This window comes from Gorilla gorilla, chromosome 1 (genome assembly GCF_029281585.2).
Source record: "Gorilla gorilla gorilla isolate KB3781 chromosome 1, NHGRI_mGorGor1-v2.1_pri, whole genome shotgun sequence".
In the NCBI taxonomy this organism is placed as follows: Eukaryota; Metazoa; Chordata; class Mammalia; order Primates; family Hominidae; genus Gorilla; species Gorilla gorilla.
The window spans coordinates 98,092,283-98,105,581 of NC_073224.2; the positions used below are offsets into that span (position 1 = coordinate 98,092,283).

At 34.4% G+C, this 13,299-nt stretch overlaps 2 protein-coding genes across 2 annotated transcripts; both read left to right on the forward strand.

Moving 5' to 3' along the window:
- Positions 1-4,009: 4,009 nt before the first annotated feature.
- On the forward strand, positions 4,010-5,005 carry LOC101151362 (olfactory receptor 6K3-like). The gene is made up of 2 exons (XM_019039553.2): positions 4,010-4,057; positions 4,115-5,005. The coding sequence occupies exons 1-2, from the start codon at positions 4,010-4,012 to the stop codon at positions 5,003-5,005; spliced, it is 939 nt and encodes a 312-aa protein (XP_018895098.2).
- A 3,417-nt stretch (positions 5,006-8,422) lies between these two features.
- On the forward strand, positions 8,423-12,820 carry LOC101149201 (olfactory receptor 6K3). The gene is made up of 2 exons (XM_019039566.3): positions 8,423-8,460; positions 11,019-12,820. Exon 2 carries the CDS (start codon positions 11,036-11,038, stop codon positions 11,981-11,983), a length of 948 nt encoding a protein of 315 aa, XP_018895111.3. The 5' UTR covers positions 8,423-8,460; positions 11,019-11,035; the 3' UTR covers positions 11,984-12,820.
- The last annotated feature ends 479 nt before the right edge of the window (positions 12,821-13,299 follow it).

Consider the following 13,299-nt stretch of genomic DNA (forward strand, 5'->3'; position numbering starts at 1 on the left):
ATAATGCAACCAGACTCACTTTTCTAAATCTAAAGCTTTGTCAAATAAATTTAATTCTCTGTTTAAGATTATTCAGTGGTTTCCTTATTTCTGGCAGGGTAAAGTCTCATTCTGTCAAGACAAAACTTACTACTTCCTTCAAGATAAGCTTTTTGCTGATTTCTCCAGCTTTATCTACGGCATCATCATCATATTCTCTCTGACACTCTCTCTCTCTCTCCCTGTTCTTCCCAGAGGCAATGAGTTTAATTTCTGGAATGCATCAGCCTATTTTTGTGGCTTTAAAAAATATTTATACTTGTTATTCTTTCTGAAACACACCTCTTCGTAGCTGCAAACTTTTTGCCAGTCTCCCTTCTACAAATACTTCAGATAATGTGCCAGTCACTGTTCTAAGCATTCTGCCTATATAAACTGATGTAATTCTACAGCAACTATGCAAATGTACTGCTTTTATTATCTCCATTTTACAGATGAGGAAACTGAGAGTATAGTTTATACAATTACCCTAGAATCACAAGTGTAATAAGAAGTGTTAGAGCCATGATTCAGACCCATGCAGCCTATAACCAAATTCCATGTTCTTAAATACTAACTTATTTTAATCCAGTTTCTACTCTGGACGGCCTCTAAATTATGTTCTCAATAAATTGTTCCTATTTAAATGAATTAACCCACTCTCATGTGCCTTCCTCTCTCATATTTCACTGAAAATTATTTGGATATAGTTAGCAACAATTCCCAAATCACTTCATCTAAAAATATTCTTATATTTCAACCTCTGCATTACTTGAATAATCTTCAGGATTTGAAACTGTCATGTACTACTTTCTCCCTTAAATTTTCTACCTTTCTGGTGCACCTTTGCCAGTTAGCTTTTCATGATCCTCTTCCCCATTTCCTCTTAGAGACTGGTGTTTTCCCAGGCCACAATTTTCTGTCACTTTACTTTCTACTTTATTTATATACTTTCCCTGGATACCTTTTCCATATTGAGTTGTCACATATGACTTATATGTGGGTAACTTCTAAATACATATGACTGATGCAGACGTCATTCTGAACTTTACACCTGTCTACTTGATGACCTATTGGATATCTTCCTTTTAAGATCCCACTGGTACTCCAAAGTTCAGCCACTCTAAACCTATCTCTTCACTTTACTCCAAATCTCCTCCTCCTCCAAAATTCTCCACTTTTTATTAATTTTAATTCATTGTGGAAAGAGCATTTCTTTATTTTTAATGTTTTATTTGGTTATTTATTCTCAAAGCCCAGTAAACTATAAAATGACACACAATAGGAAATAATAAATGTAAATAAATAAACTAGTAATAGCTTATAATTGAAAAATTCATTTTTATAAGTAAGTCACTCAATTGCCTGTATGGTATTTTAGCATTTAAGGCCGTTATCTGTTATCTATAGGCATTCTCTCATTTTCAATAGGAAAAGTAAGCATAGTTTATTCTTAGAATCATCTTTTAAACTTAAAACTAAAATAAGATCAGGTGTATATATATATAATATATATATATTCCTTTTTTTCTATAATATAATCCAATGTATAAAATAATTAAGAGGAATATACGTCAAAACATCTTGTGCATGATGAATACATGTAATTCTATCAATTTAAAATAAAATAAGATACATATATGTATAAGATAATTACATACTAAGAGAATGTATAAAATTCCTTCTGCTGTGCCTTTGAATATACTCTATTTCAAAACTTGCTTTTTGGATCTGAGATTTTTATTTTTTTACTTTGTTATGGATTTTCTCTGCTCATAAAGTAATAAAAGTAAATTATTTCCTCCTTAATCAATGTTTAAATTAAACTGGGCTCCAAATGATATCAAGATTTGTTTATTTTTGGTTTAGTTTGTTTACATTTTTGTTTTGTCTTGTTTTGTTTCGCTTTTCTGCTTATGTTTAATATCTCTTCTCTAGCTAGTACTTTCCTCAGAGGAAAGTCAAAAGAACTTTTCTTGTTGGTGTCCATTCTGCATCAACAGATTTAAGGTCTAATTCTGTGACTGTCAATACTCAAATTATTGTTTATTGACAAGCTACCTTACAATGTAGCAAAAGCCTGTTTCTATTTGGTCCTCAGATCAATTTCTTTGTTTTTCTCAGTCAATTCATCAATGATAACCAGTTTGGAGTAAGTGGAACCTGCTAATTTTCTAGCATCCAGCATCCAGATTCACAAATTCAGAATTATATCTTTAAAATAATAAGGATATGGAAAAACATGTGAATTAACTGTTGGATTGATCAACTTTCTCATAAACATTTTTAGCAACATGTTTTATATACTGCATAATATCAAAAAGCTACTAAACATGAGTATTTTGGTAGTCTGGCACTACAAGAGAAAAGTTGAAGCTCACTCTGAAAGATTATTTTCCAAAGTGAAACAGTTAAGAGAAGCAGGAAGGGATAGATAGATGATAGATGATAGAGAGATAGATAGACAGATAGATAGATATCCATGTGCCAGATGTTCCATAAACAACAAACAAATCAATGACAATATCTGTAGAGCAGTAATATTTTTGTTTGCAACAATTTTACTTTATGAAAATCTGAAGGATGTGCATATATAAAAACAATAAAAATGTCCTAATTCTCTGTAGGCACTTGATTTTTCAGAAGCTGCCAAAGTAATATTTGTTAAACTTCGTTAATATAAACTTTCTTGATAGAATGTATTCAAGATGTATATTTTGTTCTGTAATGAGGTATCTGACAAATACCAAAATGTACCAAATATTTTTGTTTCCTTGATCTATGTTTCAAATGCCTTGCTTTAATTTGAAACTTCAAATATTATTTCTTATTAAAATAACATGAAGTTTTAAATTCATGATTTATAAATAATTTTAAAAATAGTATTAGCTCAGGAAAAATATTTGCTCTCTTCATGGAGAAATGCTGGTGTACAGCATAAGCAAATGTTCTTGTCCTCAGACATTCATTTTTACCCCAAAGGAGATATTATCTTTCAAACTTCCTTTGTGTTCTAAATCTCTCTCCTTAACTAATTTTCGATCCATCTGTTAGGCTAGCTTCTGAATTGCCTGGACAATAAGCCCTGGGGGCAGCTGATGAGTTTCTTTGCACTACTTTTAGGGATAGCATCTTTATATTTTATGCCACTTTTGAGGGACGTGGTATCAAGAGACCTAAATTGTGCTAGAATACCACATTTTGGCCTTTGCCTTCTTATGGTGATGGTCTTTGTCAGGATATAAACAATCTGAATCCCGTGACTTAGATATTTATAAAAAACCTCTGCTTCTTTTCAGTATTTGTCATGGACAGACACTTAACATGACTGACAAGATACCAAATCTTCCACTGCCGAATTTCTCACTGATCCCTTCTTTCTGTTCTGGTCAATTTCTGGTGGCTTAATTATTTTCTGCTGCTAAGAATAGAATTTCCTACCAAGGCTTTACCTTCATATTTGTGCCTGAAAACTTTACTCTCTTTTCTAGCCACACTCAGCGTCACTCTGTGGTGCGATAAAGGAGCAGAATACTAAAAACTAAAAGTATTCAGGAAAGTGGAGAATACAACTTTACAATAATTATATACAGAGAAAGAAAACTAAAAGTTTTGTCTAATCTGCGTCTAAGAACCATTAGAAAATTTATATGGTATATGATTCAAAACAATTTAGGGAATTATTATAAAAGATTATTAACACCCTTATATATTTATTTTAGTTTATATAGTTTACAAATATGACATTCTTAATATCTTATTTTCTTATTGTTTGTATCATTCTTTTGAATGTAAGCTTCATGAATGTAGAGATTATTTTCCTTACTGCTGAATTCAACAAACCCACAGCTGTGTTTGGTACATAGTAGGCACTAAATGAATATCTGTTTAATTAGTAAATAAAGAGAAGTACATGAGCCACCTAAAGCATATTTTTCATTTGACTTTTATATAAGCTAACACATCTGACTTTGTCAATTTCTTCTAGGAAATGAGCTGTGTCTTTCTATCCATAGCTGTTAAGGTTGCTGAGACCATGGTGAGGATTAACCAAACTGCTACAGTAACAGAGTTTCTCTTCTCTGGATTCCCACAGTTTGAAGATGGTAGCCTCCTCTTCTTCATTCCATTGTTTGTTATCTACATATTCATTGTCATTGGGAATCTTATTGTATTTTTTGCAGTCAGGGTGGATACCCGTCTCCACAACCCCATGTATAATTTTATCAGCATTTTCTCATTTCTGGAGATCTGGTACACAACTGCCACAATTCCTAAGATGCTCTCCATCCTCATCAGCAGGCAGAGGACCATCTCCATGATTGGCTGCCTCTTGCAGATGTACTTCTTCCATTCACTGGGAAATTCAGACGGTATTTTGTTGACCACCATGGCCATTGATAGGTACGTTGCCATCTGTAACCCTCTCCACTACCCAACCATCATGACCCCCAGGCTCTGTGTTCAGCTCTCTGCGGGGTCCTGCATCTTTGGCTTTCTTGTGTTGCTCCCAGAGATTGCATGGATTTCCACACTGCCCTTCTGTGGACCCAACCAAATCCACCAGATCTTCTGTGATTTTGAACCTGTGCTGCGCTTGGCCTGTACAGACACGTCCATGATTCTGATTGAGGATGTGATCCATGCTGTGGCCATTGTATTCTCTGTCCTGATTATTGCCCTTTCTTATATCAGAATCATCACTGTAATCCTGAGGATTCCCTCTGTTGAAGGCCGCCAGAAGGCCTTTTCTACCTGTGCCGCCCATCTTGGTGTCTTTCTGATGTTCTATGGCAGTGTATCCCTCATGTACCTGCGTTTCTCTGCCACTTTCCCACCGATTTTGGACACAGCTATTGCACTGATGTTTGCAGTTCTTGCTCCCTTTTTCAACCCTATCATCTATAGCTTTAGAAATAAGGATATGAAGATTGCAATTAAAAAGCTTTTCTGCCCTCAGAAGATGGTTAATTTATCTGTAGATTAATGCTAGCTCATAGGCACCTTTCACTGTGGATGTTACTCTAACACAATAAACCATATAATTAACATATAATTCATTCATTGTCACGTGGATATTTTGTGTCTCTTTATACCGGTTTTCCCGTGTACATGTATATCCTGCTTACACAAGCCAAATTAAGATAGCATGGACTACCTGTCTAGACTTATACAGGTGGGTAAAATATAGAAAGGAAATATGATGTTTAAGCCATTAAACATAATTAATATGTTTTATGAACATTAATTTATTATTTGTATATAAACATTTTAAGTAAATGCTTATTACATTACATAAGCATTAATAACAACTATGAATTATGAACCTCAGTAGTTAAAAGAATCAGATCTGTAGAAGAGGTTAAGGTTTGTATTTCAGTGATACCACATATTGCTTTGTGACTTTGAACAAGTTGATAATTAACTTGTCTGCATCTTAGTTTTATCATCTATTGGTATAAAAGTAATATATTTTAAAAGTAGGACTTCAAATGCTAATATGAATATTAAATGACTTACCCCATGCAAGTGCATAGAATGTGCAAAACACAGAGCTTGTGCAAAATAAGTGTTATCTGTTAATATCATTTGCAACTAATTACTATCTTTTGTTATTGATGTTTTAGAGAATGCTTTAATAAAGAGTGATATATTAAAAACAAAAACTCATACTTAGGAATACTTAGCTATGATTATTATTTATAGTATATTTGTTGTTATTATTTATCTGGAGCCAAGTTGAATTCAAACTTCATTTACTTAGACTGCTTTGGTTGAATTCATCCAATTTCGTTGAATAAAATTATTTCGTTAAAAGTAGTCTCCAGCACATTCCAAAGTGATAGATAGATAGATAGATAGATAGATAGATAGATAGATAGATAGTTAGACAGATAGGTAATAGAAATATATATCATTTGAACTACATTACTCTTGTTTTCACTTTTGCTGCCTTTAAAATGTCTATGCATTGCCACTAGAAATTAATTTTCTAAAATTCAAGTTTAGATTTGTGTATTAAGATAACAGTTTAAACACACATATTTAAATTTTCTTCCACAAAAAACTCAATAGAAATAAAACAGTCAGGACTAGATGAACTGTTAGATGACCTAAGAACTGAAAAGTGTAAGGATATAGTAACGAACATTAAAATATGTATACGTTTACCTAAAAACCTTCATGATAGCTATGTCAGTACTCTGAAATATTACATACCACTTTCTTTTTTTCTAGAAAAGAAAATAATTTCTGTTTATATCAAAAGCACCAGTTGATTCTGTTTATTGGATAGTCCAGGAATGAACAAAAATATATATTGAAAATTTAACAGCAAAAAACAAAAATCAAAATTAAATTAAACCAAAGCATTATATATCCTGGGAAAAAGAGTTCCCACAATTGACCTCCAAAGTTAAAACACTTCCTCAGGTATGAGTACATGAGATCCAACTGAGGGAAATACTTATCTGCCCGGTGTTGGACAAGAAAACAGAAGAGGAGAGCCTAGAAATTAACTGGATGAAATTCCACATATAACCGATGGAAAAAATAATTAAAACTTGGAAAAACAGAAATTGAGAACCATGCTCTACTTGGGAAATCTGGATAGAGAGAATGGAGCCAAAGAACGTATGAAATTTCCCAGTCACAATGGAGTTATCCACTGAGCTGTGTTCAGAGAAGGGCATGAAAAGTAAATCTTAAATTTACAAGTCAGAGAAGTGAGGAACTATCCAGGTAAACTGAGGCTACTAAAACAAAACAAAAAAAGCACAACTTTTTAGCACAAAGCAATAATCTATAACTAATACTGAACTTCGTGGCAGATATTTCCACATTTGCTGTGCATATTTAGATACCTGATATTCTTATTATTTTTTGTATCCAAATATATTCTCTCCTTCTCTCTCACACACACAGACAAACACAGATTGCCTTCTTTAAAACAATGATTTTAGTTTTGCTATACACCGTTTGTATTAAAATCATTAACTTTGTCAAATGCATAGCCCAATAAGTAGTTGGATTACTACAGTTAAAGAGAGAGAGAGAGACTGAGAGAGACAGAGAGGTTTGGGAATTGAAAGTAAATGCTCTTTCATTACATAGACTAACTCTAAGACACAAATCATTAAAATGTTTCCTATTTAAAATTTTGATGAGATTGGTGAAGATATCAGAAAAAAAGTTGAGAAATAAAAAATACAAAATTTAATATACAACGGAGATATTGAAGAATATATTAAATACTACAGGAAATTAAATTAATGTTTTGTAAGATTGCCTGGAAGATATGTCTCAGAATTTAGAGAAGCCACATGAAGAGCCAAATATTACATGCAAAGAGAAAAAGATATATATGGAGAATGTATTAATAGATATTACAGAGCAAAATATGATTATGGGAATTCTAGAAAAAAAACAAAACAGAGGAAAATAATAAGTAAAATTAAAGGAAAATATTTCTGAGCTTGAGAATACTTGAGTCATGGGATCAAAACAGACTGTTTTATATTATACAAAATCATTGGAAATACAATGTGGCCTGTTGACATTTTTGAATTAAAAAAAACCTACAAGTTAGACAACCAAAATAGGCTCCCAAATCGTAAGAAGAAAAGTTAGACAAAACTCAGACAGCATGTCTTCCTATTTGAGAACTTGATACATATTTCCAGAAGAAGATGACATGATAAAAGTAATTAACTTTGAAAAAAATGAGAACTTTGCAATTTCAGCAGATCAGTGGATGAAGCACATGATATAAATAATACTCTTGTAGAAAAGATGAGATATTGATCTTCAATAAAGAAGTCAGCAGAACCAGTGTGAGTTGTTCAAGGTAGGAAAGACCCATACACACTCATGACATGAGAAAAACAAAAGAAGACATGGTTTCCTCACTTTCTTCAGTATTGGCACTAAATTCCCAGTGCCATGTTTATTATGAAATGGCCTTATTTTCTGTAAAATAGCTTTTCAAGATGATCTTCTGGTGTCAGTATATTCCTTCCAGGCTTTCCAAATCTGTGTGTTCATATAAGAAGGCCAGGACCATGTCAAAACTACCCTTTGCATAGTACACTGGTAGACTCAAGAACAGCTGAGACAATCATGAAAGTGCTGGAGAAAGAAGCTTACAAATTTGGGAAGATGAGTACAATCAGGAAAAATATATATATTTATTGACAACTTCGATCTGAAAATCTAACAAAAGGAGAGTAAGAGGGGAAACTTTCTGTTAATTAACCCCGTGAGAGAAGGTGATTCACTTCAGTGCAGTGGAGGGGAAGAATCCTCCACAGAGCCCAGTTCCCTGTCCTGTTATTCCCTGGATGCCCTATGGAGAGACTATAAATCCCTTTTTGAAAAGGCTGAAGTAATATTAAGGATGCAGTGACCCAGGCAGACTGAGGAGTCCCTGTGTTTTTAGCAAAGGTGAGTGTAGATGACTAAGTCATAAAGAGACCAAATTCATTCGCCATGCATAATCGTCATCATCATCATCATCTCATAACCTGAAGACCTTATTATTAAAGAATTTAGAACTTTGAATAAGGGTGGAAGGCAAAGGTATTTACAGGAGGAAGCTCTGTTCAGTGTGGTTCTGGGCATGGGTATATATGAAACAGCATGCCACATTTATAATGCCATTTTCTGAGAGATCATCTAGTCAAGACTTGATTGAGGCTCTCATTAGAACTGAATTGTCATAGTTCCCTTTTCAAACAGTCCCCAATTTTCTTTGTTCACTTACTCATGGCTGTCTTGTGCACTTAATTATAATTGTACCAAGCGGCTGAGTTCCAAGTTAATTTATTTGATGCCTAACATCTCTACATATTAACCCTGCTGTAGTCACTATGAGGGATAAAAGACATTCACTGTCCTGAAGGAGAAACCCATAGTCTAGAGAAGGTAAAACAAGTAAGCTGATGATGGATCCTGACAAACGCTTCAATACAGCATAATGGAATTCAACACTTCCAAGTGTTTCCTATATTCCTGACACTAAGGTTTTAAAATACATTTACATGTATTGGTAGAGGCAGTCAACTGTATGTAGGTTAGAATGTGTCTCTAGAGATACAGTGCATAGATTTAAATTCTGACTTTGCCCTGCATTAGCCGAGAATTTCTGGACAAAGAACTTAACCTGTCTGTGCCTAAGTTTTCTCCTCTGTAAAATGGGGATAATCATTTCACCTCATTAGAGCATTAAGAGCATGAGGTGAAAAATATATACAATGTGCTTGGAATAGTGCCAGCATTAATGAGGTAATAATACCGTATACTATACTATACAATTCTGTTGTTATTATAAAATGTTTAGTTATTCTCAGGACTTCATTAACCAGTATTAATATTTTCTCAGTTTTACAAATGAGATATTAAAGGCATAGAGAAGCTAAGTAACTTCATGTTAAGTCACAGAGCTGGTAAGCCATAAAGAGAATTTAAATGCTAGCAATTTTTTTTCTGGCATCTAGACTTTTAACCAGCTGTATATATTGCTTTTGTGTGAGGAGAGGGGGCAGAGGAGGGAGAGGTATGTTACTTTAAAGTCAGAGGAAGTAGCACAAACAGGAGGGAACTGTGATTTTAGAAAGTAACATGAACAATGGGATTGCAGGGGAGAGAGGAGTGGGAGAATGTTAGCAGGTGAAGCTACAGAGAGTTAAGAGTCAGATAGTTGGTGTGAAGCTTATGAAAGAGAGATTGGTTAGAGAAAAACATTTAGAAGTATTAATAGTTTAAATCCTGTAAGCGGATGAGACCACTAAGGGAGTGTATAAAACTATAAGAGGTTGAAGTGGATGATAGGAACCTGGGGAAAATAGACTCTTGGGAAAGAATTTAAGAAAGACAACACAAGCTAATATAAGAGAGAAGAGGCAGAATAAGAAAGCAAATACAAATAAAAATAAATAAAACAGAAGCAAAAGTCAAAGCTAGAACTGCCTTTAAAGCCATCTGGGCGTCATGTCCCTTGAGAGTGGAATCGTGGAAACAGAGGACCAAAGTCTTAAGCAGGAGTAATGAAAAGTGTCGAGTGCCAGAGATGACTGGATAGTTTCCATTAGTAAATAGCAGGGCATTGATGAACGTGATCAGTATAGTATCAGCGTAATGCTCGGGAGGAAGCACACAGCAGTGTTAAAGGAGAACAAGAAATGCAGAGAGGTAGATTGTATTACTCTTTCCAGAAGTTGCCTATTAAACACTGTCCAAATCTTTCTGCAAGTATTTACTAAATCCTACAGCATCCTTGTTAGATAGGTACTATTTTTAATCCCATTTTGCAAATGATTACCTGAAACTCTGAGGTATTAAGTAATTTTCCAAAAGACATATAGGTAACAATAGACATGATTTCAATGTCAACTTCAGGTTTACATTGTAACACCTTAGAACAGAGATTTTCAAAGAGCACGTGCACAATGGCCCAGTCGGGTAGGGAAAGAGCATAATATAACTTCTGTTATGTTTATTCGTATTCATACTTTTTAATTTTAAAATTTATTATATGAGATACAGATATATAATTTGGTGTTATTATGCCTTAATATAGTAAATGTGTATAACTTATAAATGCAAATACCTATATTAGAGATTAAGCTAAAATAAAAATAATTTTAACTAGTTTTTTTATTATTAAAACATTTGGAGACCCCTATTTCTGCAGTTGTGCCAATCAATAAGATGTACAGCTAAACAACTTTGAGGAATAAGAAGAACTACCTTGAAGGTTTTGTTTTTATTTTCTGACTTTAAACTAGTGTACATATTGTCCAATGTTTGATATGAAAAAAGTTTGATATGTTTGATATGAAAAAAATCAAACATTGGACAATATGTACACGAGTTTAAAGTCAGGAAAAAAAATGAAACCTTCAAGGTAGTTCTTCTTACTTCTCAAAGTTGTTTAGCTGTACATCTTATTTATTTTTTTCTCTACCTTCTCATGTGCTGGACTATGCCCTCTCCATTCACAGGTAGCTCTACTAGAAATATGGAGAGCGGAAACCAATCAACAGTGACTGAATTTATCTTCACTGGATTCCCTCAGCTTCAGGATGGTAGTCTTCTGTACTTCTTTCCTTTACTTTTCATCTATACTTTTATTATCATCGGTAACTTATTAATCTTCTCTGCTGTAAGGCTGGACACCCATCTCCACAACCCCATGTATAATTTTATCAGTATATTTTCCTTTCTGGAGATCTGGTACACCACAGCCACCATTCCCAAGATGCTCTCCAACCTCATCAGTGAAAAGAAGGCCATCTCAATGACTGGCTGCCTCTTGCAGATGTATTTCTTCCACTCACTTGGAAACTCGGAGGGGATCTTGCTGACCACCATGGCCATTGACAGATACGTTGCCATCTGCAACCCTCTTCGCTATCAAATGATCATGACCCCCCGGCTCTGTGCTCAACTCTCTGTAGGTTCCTGCCTCTTCGGTTTCCTTGTCCTGCTTCCCGAGATTGTGATGATTTCCACACTGCCTTTCTGTGGGCCCAACCAAATCCATCAGATCTTCTGTGACTTGGTCCCTGTGCTAAGCCTGGCCTGTACAGACACGTCCATGATTCTGATTGAGGATGTGATTCATGCTGTGACCATCATCATTACCTTCCTAATCATTGCCCTGTCCTATGTAAGAATTGTCACTGTGATATTGAGGATTCCCTCTTCTGAAGGGAGGCAAAAGGCTTTTTCTACCTGTGCAGGCCACCTCATGGTCTTCCTGATATTCTTTGGCAGTGTATCACTCATGTACTTGCGTTTCAGCGACACTTATCCACCAGTTTTGGACACAGCCATTGCACTGATGTTTACTGTACTTGCTCCATTCTTCAATCCCATCATTTATAGCCTGAGAAACAAGGACATGAACAATGCGATTAAAAAACTGTTCTGTCTTCAAAAAGTGTTGAACAAGTCTGGAGGTTAATACAGAGCCACAGGTTCCCTTCCGTTGCTTTTTTTTTTTTTTTTTGAGATGGAGTTTCACTCTTGTTGCCTGGACTGGAGTGCAATGGCATGATCTTGGCTCACTGCAACCTCCACCTCCTGGTTTTGAACAATTCTCCTGCCTCAGCCTCCCTAGTAGCCGCGATTACAGGCATGCACCACCATGCCCAGCTAATTTTTGTATTTTTAGTGGAGATGGGGTTTCACTGTGTTGGTCAGGCAGGTCTTGAACTCCTGACCTTAGGTGATCCAAACTCCTCCGCCTCCCAAAATGCTGGGATTACAGCTGTGAGCCACCGCGTCTGGCCCTTTCCATTGCTTTAATTTTTGTCTAACATATTAGAACATGAGATTACTCTATACCTAGTGCTTTGTCACACTGAAATTTCTGTCATCCTAATTATTTTCCCTATACCTTGAAAAATATTTATACTCTCTGTGTCATCGTTATAAAAGTTGCTGTGCATATCATGAGGAACCTTATTATGTGGCTGAATAACTGTAGTTTCTTTCTTCTGAAATGCTGTGGTTAAAGAAAATTTGTTTGCCACTTTAGAGGGTTAGAACTACAGAGCTTGAGCTTCAGAAGCTGACAATGTGCTCTGTGGTAGTATGTCTCTATTTAGGTAACAGATCTTAGAAAAGTTTTTTTGTTTAATTATGAATCATGGATTACCTCATTGGGGTTTTCCAGAAATAGAGATCTAAGAAAAAGCCCAAACAACATTTAATTAAGTTATATCTTTATTTTTAGTTATGTAGTTACCTATTCATTAGAATAATTACATGTTTAGTAAGATTAGATTATTAGTACTGCCACACATGTTTAAAAGAAAACTACAAGATAGGATACTATTTACAGTAATATACTTTGGTTTCCACAAATATCAATTTTAGTTATTGTTTGCCCTTTCCAAGGTTAAACATCTTCACTTTATTTACAGTAAAAATCTTTGGTGTATTCACTAAAAGGTAGTGTCAAAAACACAGATGATTCATTTAGCTTTTTGACTAATAAATTTAAAAACTTTCCTCTTCTTTCCATATTTACTAACATTGCCTTAATTTCATTTTCTATGATTATTTATGCACAATTATTATAATTATCTTTTAAAAATACAGTAAAATTTTGAAATGAAGATAGTGATTTTATCTTATGTTTTAATTTTCTTCTTTAACGAATCCAATAAAATAACCAAACCTTAGATCACATAAACTTCTTAAAGGCTTTAAACCCAGAAAAGATAATAATGATTCTCATTTTTTACTGAGTGGTCCAGCAGTGGTCATATCAAC